Here is a 12,555-nt window from a genome sequence, read left to right as displayed (position 1 = left end):
GAAATCAGAAGCCACTTTCCATGGCGAGTGGACCCTGTCACCTTCTGCTCCATTTAAACCTTAATTCTATCTGACTATGTTTTTAGCAGTTTTTACCTTTAAGCTGCCTTGAGCCCCGTCAGGAAAAAAGGCGGGGTATAAATAAATATATAAAATAAATATATAACTATAACACCACCACAGCAATTGTGGCTAGGAGCCATGGATAGCCTTATCCTCTGTGAATTCTGCTAATCCCCTTTATGGCCATCACTACAGCTTGTGGTGACAATTTCCATGATTTAACTGTGAACAAGGTCTTCCTTTTGTTTGCCCTGGATCTTCAAACATGACTCACCACTAGCTCCATGTAGTCAAAGACCTCTCCTTGAGAATCCAGTATTTTCTGGTAGTCTGGCTTGGCATGAAGTACATGGGCCTGGGATGCCCCAGTATAGCTATAAGGCTCCTCTGGCACTTGCTTCAACTTGTACTCCTGTAGCTGCCTAAAAGTCAAGTTTCAGAACGTAATAGCTGATGCCATCCAGCATACTAACATCAGGAAGCAAGTTTATAGGCTCATATCTGGGGGCAAGGCAATACAGCCCAAAAGACTGATCTAGCATCCACATTTGTATTAGCACTGTGAGCATGCCGAGAAGTTCACATATATAAGTGTGTAACTGCCTTCTGGCAAACATGATGAGCCTGCTTTCATCATGGCAAGAATAGTCCATGCAATTGCATGATAATCCCTGCCCCTTGGCCGGCTTCACAGCTGAATTGCTTGGTCAGAGTGTTGCTGAGGCACTATAATTGTCCTGTACCTCCCCTGCCTCCCCACCACCTTTTTCTAGCTACAAACTTGGAACTAGGAAATGAAGCAAGGAGGCATAAAGTCAGGAACAACTAGAGAGTCAGGGCCCTGGCAACCACAAATTTTGACCTGGGTACCAAAGTCAGGCATATATTGTGGACCTCTGTCCGTATTTAGTTCTCTTTTTGCACACACCCCCTTAAGCTTCTCAAGTTTCTTTTCACTGAGTTACCGTATTTTTTGCACCATAACACTCACTTTTTTCCTCCTAAAAGGTAAGGGGAAATGTCTGTGCGTGTTATGGAGCGAATGCCTACGGATGGCGGGGGGGGGGGGATCTGCTGCAGTCGTGAGCAGAGGATCCATGGTTCCCCTTCCTTCCCTCCTCTGTGGCTCGCTTTGAAACAGCAAAGCAGGAGAAGAGCCGCTGAGTGGGGGGGGGGGGGAGAGGGACAGATAGCCTGCTTGCTTTAAAGGAGCAAAGAGGGAGAGGAGAGGAGCCGCTTAAATGAGTGTAAGCGGCTCCTGTCCGGTTGGCTCCTTTAAAGCAAGCAGGCTCTCTGTCCCTCTCTTCTCCCCACTCAGCTGGCTAAATAGCAGCAAAGTTTTTCAGCGAGCTGGGGAGGAGGGAGAGAAGCAGAGCCTGCTTGCTTTAAAGGAGCAAAGCGGGAGAGGAGAGGAGCCTTCTCCGCTTATACCCCTCTTCTGCATTATTAACAGCATCCTTCTCCACCCACCCCACGCGTGTTCCTTGTCCCTTGAGTGCTTTTCCTTCCCTCCCCACTCAAAACGTGGTTACAAAGCATGGAGCCACATGGATCCTCAGGATTTTTGCATTGGGCTACCCCAAACTCACTGTCAGATCACATGTCTGTGGCCACAGCATGAACCACAAAAATCATACACCCACTGTTTCATTTAGAATTTTTTTTTCTTGTTTTCCTCCTCTAAAAACTATGTGCGTGTTATGGTCGGGTGCGTGTTATAGAGCGAAAAATACAGTAATTTTACAGCCTCTGGGTTACTTGTGCTCTGCTCAAAGTTCAATTTAGTGACCACCTCCAGTTGCCTTGTCAAAGGGAAGATGGTTGCTCTAACCTGGATATATCCTCTGCATTTTTCTGGTAAGACAGAAGCAGTTCCTCCCAGGCTTGATCCTCTGCAGAGAACCTGGAGAATGAAGAGAAAAGACAACAGACTGTTTCCTTTAATGCCAAGGCCTGAGCACAAGAGCCCTCCCCTCCCCTCCTGTGGTTTCCAGCAATTAATATTCAGAAGCACACTTCTTCCAACTGTGGAGGAAGAACATTGCCTCCAGTCCGTGAAGGCAGAACACAACCTCTTTCATAGATCTAATCCTCTTTCTTTTTTTTTTTTTTAAAGATAATTTTTATTAAGTTTTCCATAACTTTTTTATCATAACAAACAAAACATAACAATAAAAGACATGCAACAGGGTATAATTTCAAACTCTTAATTTCATATTCCTTATTCTCCCAACTTCCTCATGCTTCCCCTTTCTGCATTCTCATGTCGAATTAATTAATTAACAAATCCCTCCCTTACTTTCAGATTAATTATAAAAACACTCATTTTCTTCAACTTAGCCATTATCGCTGTTAACCCCTATTTTTCTCATTCAACATCAATCTAGCATTCACTGATTTTTGAGTATTTCTTTAAATAGTCTTTGAACTTTATCCAATCTTCTTCCGCCGTTGCTCTTCCCTGGTCTCGGATTCTGCTCGTCATCTCTGCCAAACCCATATAGTCAATCACTTTCATCTGCCACTCTTCCACGGTGGGTAGATCTTGTGTCTTCCAGTACTTTGCTATAAGAATTCTTGCTGCTGTTGTAGCATACATAAAAAAGGTTCTATCCTTCTTTAACACCGATTGGCCGACTATGCCCAGGAGAAAGGCCTCTGGTTTCTTAGGGAAGGTGTACCTAAGTACCTTTTTCAGTTCATTATAGATCAGTTCCCAGAAAGCCTTAATCCTTGGGCACGTCCACCAAAGGTGAAAGAATGTTCCTTCTGTTTCTTTACACTTCCAACATTTGTTCTCGGGCAAATGATAGATTTTTGCAAGTTTGACTGGGGTCATGTACCACCTATAAATCATTTTCATAATATTTTCTCTCAAGGCATTACATGCCGTGAATTTCATCCCGGTGGTCCATAACTTTTCCCAGTCAGCAAACATAATGTCATGACCAATATCCTGCGCCCATTTAATCATTGCAGATTTAACCATTTCATCTTGTGTGTTCCATTTGAGCAGCAAGTTATACATTCTTGACAAATTCTTAGTACTAGGCTCTAACAGTTCAGTTTCTAATTTTGATTTTTCCACCTGGAAGCCGACTTTCCTGTCTAGTTTAAAGACTTCCATTATCTGATAATAATGCAGCCAGTCTCTCACTTTCCCTTTTAACTTCTCAAAACTTTGCAATTTCAATCTGTCTCCTTCTTGCTCCAAAATTTCCCAATATCTCGGCCAATTGACCTCCATGTTTAGTTTTTTAACAGCTTTTGCCTCCATTGGCGACAACCACCTTGGAGTTTTACTTTCCAACAAATCTTTATATCTAATCCAGACATTATATAATGCTTTCCTGACAATATGATTTTTAAAACCCTTGTGAACTTTTACCTTGTCGTACCACAGGTATGCATGCCATCCAAAAAAAATTGTCAAAACCTTCTAAGTCCAAAATATCAGTATTCTCCAGAAGTAGCCATTCTTTCAACCAGCAGAAGGCTGCTGATTCATAGTACAATTTAAGGTCTGGCAGGGCAAATCCGCCCCTTTCTTTCGCATCAGTTAATATCTTAAATTTTATTCTAGGCTTCTTGCCCTGCCAGACAAATTTAGAGATATCTTTCTGCCATTTCTTAAAACAATCCATCTTATCCACTATTTGCAATGTTTGGAACAAAAACAACATTCTAGGCAATACATTCATTTTTATAACTGAAATTCGACCCAACAAGGAAGACTTCATATTTGACCAAATTTCTAAGTCTTTTTTTACTTCCGTCCAGGTTTTCTCATAATTATCTTTAAATAAATTCAAATTTTTAGATGTCATATTTATCCCCAAATATTTCACTTTCTTAACCACAGTTAACCCTGTCTCATTCTGAAACTTTACTTTCTCCAATACTGTTAGATTTTTCTCCAAAACCTTCGTTTTAGACTTGTTTAGTTTAAATCCTGCTACTTGACCAAACTCTTGAATTAATTCCAATACTCTTTTAGTACTAGATTCAGGCTCTTGCAGTGTAAGCACTAAATCATCTGCAAAGGCTCTCAATTTATATTGTTTAGCTCCGACCTGTATTCCTTTAACCAACTGGTCCTTTCTAATCATGTTCAGCAAAACCTCCAGGACCGATATAAAAAGTAATGGAGAGATTGGGCATCCCTGACGTGTCCCTTTTTCAATAGGAAATTCTTCTGTAACCACATTATTTACAATTAGTTTTGCTTTTTGTTCAGAATATATCGCACTTATACCATTTTCAAACCCTTGACCTACCCCCATCCCCTGAAGATTCTTTATCATAAAACTCCATGAAATATTATCAAAGGCTTTCTCAGCGTCCACAAATATCAGAACAGCTTTAGTGTTAATATTCACTTCCAGTTTTTCCAAAATATCAACTATGTTCCTTACATTATCTGATAAATGTCTTCTCGGGAGAAAGCCTGCTTGGTCCCTATGTATCTCCTCCATCAAGACTACTTTTAACCTTTTTGCTAAAATGTCAGCAAAAATTTTGTAATCCACATTTAATAAGCAGATTGGGCGGTAGTTTTTAAGTTGAGTCTTTTCTGTCTCAGTCTTTGGTATAAGTGTGATGAAAGCCTCTTTCCACGTATCTGGTGCCTTCTTTCCCTCCAAAATTTCGTTGCAAACTTCTGTCAAAGGTTGTATTAACCACTCTTTCAAAATCTTATAGTATTTAGAAGTCAATCCATCCGGTTCTGGAGATTTGCCCAATGCCATACTTTGAATGGCACCTTCTATTTCTTGCTCTGTTATTTTCTGATTCAAAATCCTTTTACTTTCCTGAGAGATCTTTTTCAGTCCATTTTTCTCCAAAAGATCTAATCCTCTTTCAAAGCCCTCTGAGTGAGTGGCCATCACTGCCTCCAGGGGAAGAGAGCTGCATATTTTAACTATGTGCCGTGTGAAGGACTTTCTTTTATTCAGCCTCTGGTACGCCCTACAAGCAGGGCAGGACTGAGTAGCTTTGCTCTGACGGGACAAGATTGCACATAAATTATACTACTCCACAAGTTATTGAGAAGTTCCAAGATATATGAATAAAATATTCAAAATAAAATCATAGGTCTTACCTGACTGTCGTCTCCTTTAAGGCAGCCACCATGGAATTCAGCACTGGATCTGCTAAGCCCCTAAAATAGAAAGACTTAAATGGTTATGAAGTATGGCAGAGGGGCTCCTTGTAACTTCAGTGTAATTCTGCGGTGTTGTACTGTGGGCCCACAACTAACGCGAGGGTTACGTTCCAGGGATCGCACCTGAAGTCAAAATCATGTGTCAGGGAACTGCCATCGGAGAGACAGGTGGTGGACAGGCTCCAGGAGAATAGGAGAGAATCTGCAGCAGAAGAGGGAACCAGCAGGGGGAGTGCAGGAGTCACAGCGGAGGGGAGGCTCTGGGATGCTTCCAGTGAGAGTAGTGGAGAGGTAACGGGACCCCCGTTGGGAACTCCCACCCTTCGCCGGAAACTGTCACGCAGAGAGTCACGAAGGCGCATGTCCGTCAAACAGCTTTTATGTCGGCGTAAATTCCATAGACGCCCACTGTCAGATTCTACCAGCGACTGACGGAGTCATGCTTTGGGGGCTCCGTTAGTGCATCGGTTTGGATGACCAGCCAAACCCCAGAGGGATCAAGCTTTTACGCACAAGCAGCTCATTATCCCATCACAGCAATCTGACAGTCTTTGAAAGCAGCTTGTGCAAGCAGAAGGCATCATGAGCGAACCAGCCGGAACCGGAGGAGCAGGAGCTGGAGCTGGAGCAGGTCCAAGCCTGGAACAAAGGTACAGGGCGTTGGAGGTCCAGCTGGCGCTGCAAACAGCGAGGCTCGAGGAGAGGAGGGCTCAAGATGCAGATAAGGGGAAGACCACCCCACTTGCCAGACGGGTGCCTGGACTGGTGCAGAAATTTGGGGGGGATCCCCGGAACTATCAAGCCTTTAGGACAGAGATGCAATATGCTCTCAATCTACTGTTTGATGACTTCCCCGACGAGAACTCTAGAGTGGCGTACGTGATTGGCCATCTAGAGGGAGGGGCGAGGGACTGGGTTCGGCCCCTGATGGCAGCCAATAATGAAATCTTAAAGGACACAATGAAGTTTTTTCGCGCCATGGACTTGATGTTTTCCAGCGAGATCGAGCAGGGAGTGGTGCGCAGGCAGTTAATGGCGTGTAAACAGGGGAGCCGATCTGTACGTGAGTACTGGACTGAGTTCACCATGCTGATTCATAGACTTGGGTGGGACCTTGCTAGTGAACCTATTCAAATGCTGTTTGAAGAAGGTCTCTCTCCGGCAGTGAAAGATGAACTTTCCCGGGCGCCTAGGGTGGAGTCTATGGATCAGCTGACTAAATCAGCGCTGTCCATTGGGGCACGCCAGGAAGCTAGAGCTATGGAAAAGCGGGAAGGAAAGGGGGAACGTTGGAAGGACTTCCGCATTCCAGAGATTCCGGAGCAGCCTTTCCCGCCAGCAGAGCCGATGGAACTTGGAACAGCGCGCGCGCGCACAGTTTCAAACACCAGTGAAGGGCGGAAGAAGGAGGGAAAGAGCGGCAAGAGATGCTATCTCTGCCAACAGCGAGGTCACTTTGCCAGAGTCTGTCCGCAAAGGAAGGAATGGCAAGGGATGGTGGGAACTGTTGGGGGGAAGGAGGAAGAAGAAATCACGGAGCAAGTAAAAGCCAACGCCTGGTTGCCAACATCAGGGCACAGCAGCCAGGCCAGGGAGTAATGAATGTGCCCACGCCGGAACCTCCAAGACCAGCGCTTGTGATAGAGGTGTTGCTGGAACTGGCAAACGGACACCCACTGAAGATAAAAGCGCTATTGGATTCAGGTAGCTCATGTAATTTCATGAGCAAAGAGTTTGCAGCTGAACACCAGATACAGACTATCCCATTGAGTAAGCCTTTGCAGGTTACCACGATTGATGGGAGGGAGCTGTTGGGAGGAGAAGTGAGCCAACAGACTGTACCAATGATAATGAGGGTGGCACGACACATCGAACTGATAGCGTTTAACGTAGCCACCTTGGGAGGAGCTCCTATTATCTTGGGTATGAGCTGGCTGGCACTACACGATCCGCTAGTAGGCTGGCATCAGAGAGTGGTTTCCTTTGGATCAGCACATTGCCTAGAACACTGCAAGGAGGGAGAGGCTCAGGCAGGCGCCAGGGCCACTCTAGCAGGGATGGAAGTGATGGACAAGGGGAGGGTGCCACCACAATACGCTGACTTGATTGACGTATTCAGCGAAAAAGAAGCAGATAAACTGCCCCCGCACAGACCCTTTGATTGTCAAATTACCTTACTCCCAGGAGCACAATTGCCAGTGGGCAAGCTGTATGCAATGTCAGACAGTGAGATGCAGGAGTTAAGGGAGTTCATTGACAAGAATCTCAAGCGAGGTTTCATCAGAGAGTCACGAGCAGTGGGGGGCAGCCCAGTGTTCTTTGTGGACAAAAAAAACACGGGCAAGCCCAGGCTTGTATGTGATTTCAGGGCCCTAAATGCAGTGTCAGAACCAGTGACTTTCCCTATGCCTAGAATTGATGACATTCTAACACGGGTGAGAAAAGGGAAAATTTTTACCAAGCTGGACCTTAGGGGGGCATATAACTTGATACGTGTGAGAAAGGGGGATGAGTGGAAGACCACTATGTTCACCCCCTTGGGGGCCTTTGAGTACCTCGTTATGCCTTTCGGATTACAAGCGGGCTCCGCCTGCTTTCAATCATTCATGAATCACGTCCTGGGGCCACTGCTCTACAAGAACTGCGTAGCGTTCTTAGATGACGTCCTGGTGTACTCAGACAATGAGGAGCAGCATGTGCGAGATGTAAGAGAGGTACTGAGCAAGCTGCGAGAAAACCGGCTGTGGGTGAAACTGGAGAAGTGTCAGTTTCATACCAAGGAGGTGGAATTCCTGGGGTACCGGTTGTCTGACAAGGGATTGGCCATGGATCCCAGCAAGGTTCAAGCGGTACTGGAATGGAAAACACCAAAGACCAAGAAGGACGTGCAAAGGTTCCTGGGCTTCGGAAACTTCTATAGGAAGTTCATCAAAAACTTTGCCCATTTAACAGCGCCCATCACGGATTGTCTTAGTAGCAAAAAGAAATTTGTTTGGACGGGAGAAGCGCAGAGGGCGTTCGAACGCTTAAAGCAGGCGTTTGCGTCGGAAGAGCAACTTTTGCACGTGGATCTACAACAACCAATGAGAGTGGAGACTGACGCGTCAGACCGAGCGGTGGGGGCCGTTCTTCTCCAGCCGGGAAAAGATACGTCTGAATGGAGACCGTGTGCATTCTTCTCACGGAAGTTGAACAAATCCGAGAGGAACTACACAGTGTACGACCGAGAACTGCTCGCCATTCATGAAGCATTCCGGAAATGGCGGCACTTGCTGATTGGGGCGCAGCACAAGGTTCAAGTCCGAACTGACCACAAAAATCTGGAATACTGGAGAACAGCCCGAGTGCTGAACCAGAGACAAGTGAGATGGGCCCAGGAGTTCTCCAAATTCCACTTTGAGATTCGTTACGTGCCCGGCTCCGAGAACGTGAGGGCGGACGCTCTTTCCAGGAAACCTGAGTACTTAGAGGGGGAGGGAGCGCCTGAGGCAAGACATGTAATCCCTGAAGACCGCTGGGCGTGTGGGGCGGCATTGGTGGGGCAGAGGGAACTGATAGAGGGTACGGAGAACGATGAATACGCCCAAGAGAAACTCAGAGAGCTCCGGAGGACAGAGGAGAACACAGGGGGGTTCGAAGAAAAGAACGGGGCGTTGTATTACAAAGGGGCACTGTACATACCCGACGGGGAACTGAGGGGCAGAGTACTCAAGCAGTTGCATGACAGCCCCACAGCGGGACATTTTGGACAGCACAAAACCATGTGGTTGGTTACCAGGGAGTTTTGGTGGCCCAAGGTGAGGGAGGACGTACGGGAATATGTCAGGGGTTGCGACAGGTGCCAGCGAGCGAAAGGAGAGAGGGTGGCGCCAGCGGGGCTATTACAACCCTTACCCACGCCCGAAAGGCCATGGGAGGCAGTATCCATAGATTTTATGACGGACCTGCCAAAATCCAAAGGCAAAACAGCTGTCATGGTGGTGGTAGATCAATTAACCAAGATGTGTCATTTTATAGCTTGTTCACATGCAGTCACAGCGGAGGAAACCGCCAAGTTGTTTGTAGAACATATTTTTAAGTTGCATGGCGCCCCCTTGAGGGTTTTGAGCGACAGAGGGAAACAATTTACTTCCAGGTTCTGGAGGAAACTTATGAGCTTACTGCACGTAGAACTCAATTTCTCAACTGCCCGGCACCCAGAAACCAATGGGCAAGCGGAAAGGGCAAATGGGGTTTTACAACAATACCTGAGGTGTTATGTAAAAGACAGAGAAAATGATTGGGTGGATAAGTTACCTCTAGCAGAATTTGCCTACAACAACGCAGAGAACGTGTCCACAGGGATGAGTCCCTTCCTGGCAAATTATGGGTGTCACCCCCGGGCATTCCCAGGAGAGGGAGGGGAGAGGTGGAGCGTGCCGGCGGCGGAATATTTTTTTGAAGAGATGGAGGCGATCCACTGTCAGCTTCAACTTAACTTAGAGAAAGCCAAGGAAGAATATAAGAAGCAAGCAGACAGAAATAGGAGGGAAGGTGAAACTATAAGGGTGGGGGACCGGGTGTGGTTGTCCACCCAAGGGCTACCGTTCAAGGGCGGGAGTAAGAAATTGAGGCCCAAAAGATTGGGACCCTTTGAGGTCATACAGCAGGTCAACCCAGTGGCATTCAAACTCAGGCTGCCCAGTCACATGAAATTACACCCAGTATTTCACAGGTCATTACTGTCGCCGTACCGAGAGGGACGTGAGTGGGGGGAGCGTGAGAAAGAGGCCACCCAAACGCCCGTGATAGAAGAGAGCGCGACATGAACGTGGCAGGAATCATTGATTCCAGGTGGAAGGGGAATCAGGTGGAATATCTGGTAGAATGGGAGGGGGAAGCAGAGTCGGAAAACACTTGGGTACCAGCAGAGGTAGTCAATGACGAGGTTTTAATAGAAACATTTCATCAGCGTTTCCCAAGAAAACCGCAACCCGTGGCTCGATTTAGAAGGGAACACTTTGGGACCACCGATGAGGAAGGAGAGTTTGAAGGGTTCCCAGAGTCAGGGGTGGGTGAAGAAGCCGACTCCGACGAAGAAGAGGAAGACGGGGAGAGAGACGGTACGCCGTGGCTAGAAGTGTTAGAATCCTCGGACGACGAGGAGAGTTCCTTCAGGGGCTTTCCGCCCTCACCGCCAGTGGGAGAGGAGGCGGGAGGGGGTGAAGGGGGCCCTGGGGGGGAGGTGGATGTCAGGGAACTGCCATCGGAGAGACAGGTGGTGGACAGGCTCCAGGAGAATAGGAGAGAATCTGCAGCAGAAGAGGGAACCAGCAGGGGGAGTGCAGGAGTCACAGCGGAGGGGAGGCTCTGGGATGCTTCCAGTGAGAGTAGTGGAGAGGTAACGGGACCCCCGTTGGGAACTCCCACCCTTCGCCGGAAACTGTCACGCAGAGAGTCACGAAGGCGCATGTCCGTCAAACAGCTTTTATGTTGGCGTAAATTCCGTAGACGCCCACTGTCAGATTCTACCAGCGACTGACGGAGTCATGCTTTGGGGGCTCCGTTAGTGCATCGGTTTGGATGACCAGCCAAACCCCAGAGGGATCAAGCTTTTACGCACAAGCAGCTCATTATCCCATCACATCATGTTTAGTCAAAACCCATTGGGTTCAATGAAGGGTGGCATTGCCAAAGTCATTTTTCCTGGAAGCCTGCTCCCTTTCTATTTTTGTTGTTGTTTTTAATTACCATGTGCGTATTTTATTCACATGTTTTTATCTTATGCTGGTCTGCAACCTTCATAAAGTTTGATGATTACTATGTGTGTAAAGCTGAATGCACAGAAATTAAATGTGTGCAAATTGTGGGTTTACTGTATCTGGTGCTGCTCACAGGCCATTGCCTGAAGCTTAGCTGAGATTTTACTAGCCTGAGTGACGGCTTCATGTGATGAGGTGAAAACCAAGAAGGCAATCAACCCAGGATTGTGTTAAGTGTACGACTGGGACGAAGGGCAAGTAGCCATTACCCCTGAGAGTCCTCAAGGCATTTTTGCAGAGTTCCATCTAGTTTGAGTTTCTTTGTACAGTGGTTCAGATCTTCTGAAAGTAGGTTCACTGAAGGTAGAGATAAAGAGAAATCATAGTAAACAAAAATTCCATGTGAGGGGCCAACTTAATATGGGCTGAAACAGTTGTTTTTCATCTCTGTTCCAGGGAGCAAGTCAGCGTATTCTATGTTCTATGTTCACATAATGTGACAGCAGGGTCAATAGCTCAATTTGAACCTCTGGCTCTCTCTCCTTGCATGACTACAACTCCTATCAGCCTTATATGGCCCTACTGGCTGAGGCTGACGGGTGTTGTAGTTCAGCAACTTACAGAGTGCTGAAGGCTCCCCACCCCTGGAGTAAACAGTACCAGGCAAACGGAACTATGGTCACCTAGCTTAAGTTCATTTCATATTCCTAGCTAGAGCATTGCATGAACCAGATATGCACCCCAGAATATACCTCAGAATTCCCTGCAATGAACAGAGGTTCCAAGGCACACAGGAATTCAGAAAGTTTCTGACATCTTTCCCTGTTGGGGATTGAGACTTAGACCTTCTGCATGCCAAGCAGGGCCTCTCCCTCGGAGTCAGGGCCTTTCTCTTGAGGCTTTTCTCCACAGACAAGTCAACATGGGAAAGTGTTCACTGAAGGTGAAGAGTAAGATAGCCAGTGCATTCTAAAGACTGACACGGGAGTACAGTAAGCCTGCAACTACATGGGGGTTAGGTTTCAGGGATCACACCTAAAGCCAAAATCATGTATAGTCAAAACTCACTGGCTTCAATGGCAGGTGGGTTGCGAAAGTCATTCTTCCCAGAAGCCTGCCCCTTTTTTTCTTTTTTTGCCACAGAACTAAAGCTGAATGCACCCAAGCGAAACGCACATAAGTTGTGGACTTACTGTATTGCACAGGATTTCCTATGCACCTATGGTAGATCCTTAACAGATGGCCCTAGCTTTCTCAATTACTTCACCAGAATTGAAGCTCAACAATTTAAAGCAATGGGGTTATAGGGAAAGCAAAGGTGTATAACAGCAACAGTGTACTACTGGCCTGCGTCTTTTGCAAAGCTACTTCAGTACCGAGGCAGTCATGAATAATTTTTAGGCCCTCAATAAAACTGACTTCCATGCATCCTTCAGCTATGCCACACTTCTTCTTTGTTTAAGTCAACTGATGTTAAGACCCACCTTTCTGTTCAAAAGTTTCAGGATCAAAACCTTCAGTCTGCTTTAATGAGCACTCAAGTTTCCGGGCAGAGTACTAGGAGGGAGGGGAAAGAAAAGGATTTGT

The 12,555-nt window shown here is 46.6% G+C and overlaps 1 protein-coding gene across 2 annotated transcripts in view; it reads right to left on the bottom strand.

Annotated features, from left to right (window-relative positions):
* Positions 1 to 12,555, bottom strand: part of DSN1 (DSN1 component of MIS12 kinetochore complex) — a 31,662-nt gene that overhangs the window by 1,583 nt on the left and 17,524 nt on the right. For both annotated transcript variants that reach the window (XM_081851788.1, XM_081851787.1), the window contains exons 6-10: positions 12,453 to 12,525; positions 11,238 to 11,325; positions 5,165 to 5,224; positions 1,895 to 1,966; positions 338 to 485 (exon numbers count right to left, since the gene is read on the bottom strand). In XM_081851788.1, the coding sequence (XP_081707914.1) occupies positions 338 to 485; positions 1,895 to 1,966; positions 5,165 to 5,224; positions 11,238 to 11,325; positions 12,453 to 12,525 (441 nt within the window). The remainder of the gene's footprint in view (positions 1 to 337; positions 486 to 1,894; positions 1,967 to 5,164; positions 5,225 to 11,237; positions 11,326 to 12,452; positions 12,526 to 12,555) is intronic.

Source organism: Podarcis erhardii, assembly GCF_964252035.2.
Source record: "Podarcis erhardii genome assembly, chromosome: 2".
Taxonomy (NCBI): Eukaryota; Metazoa; Chordata; class Lepidosauria; order Squamata; family Lacertidae; genus Podarcis; species Podarcis erhardii.
This window is presented reverse-complemented; position numbering and strand designations above follow the sequence as displayed.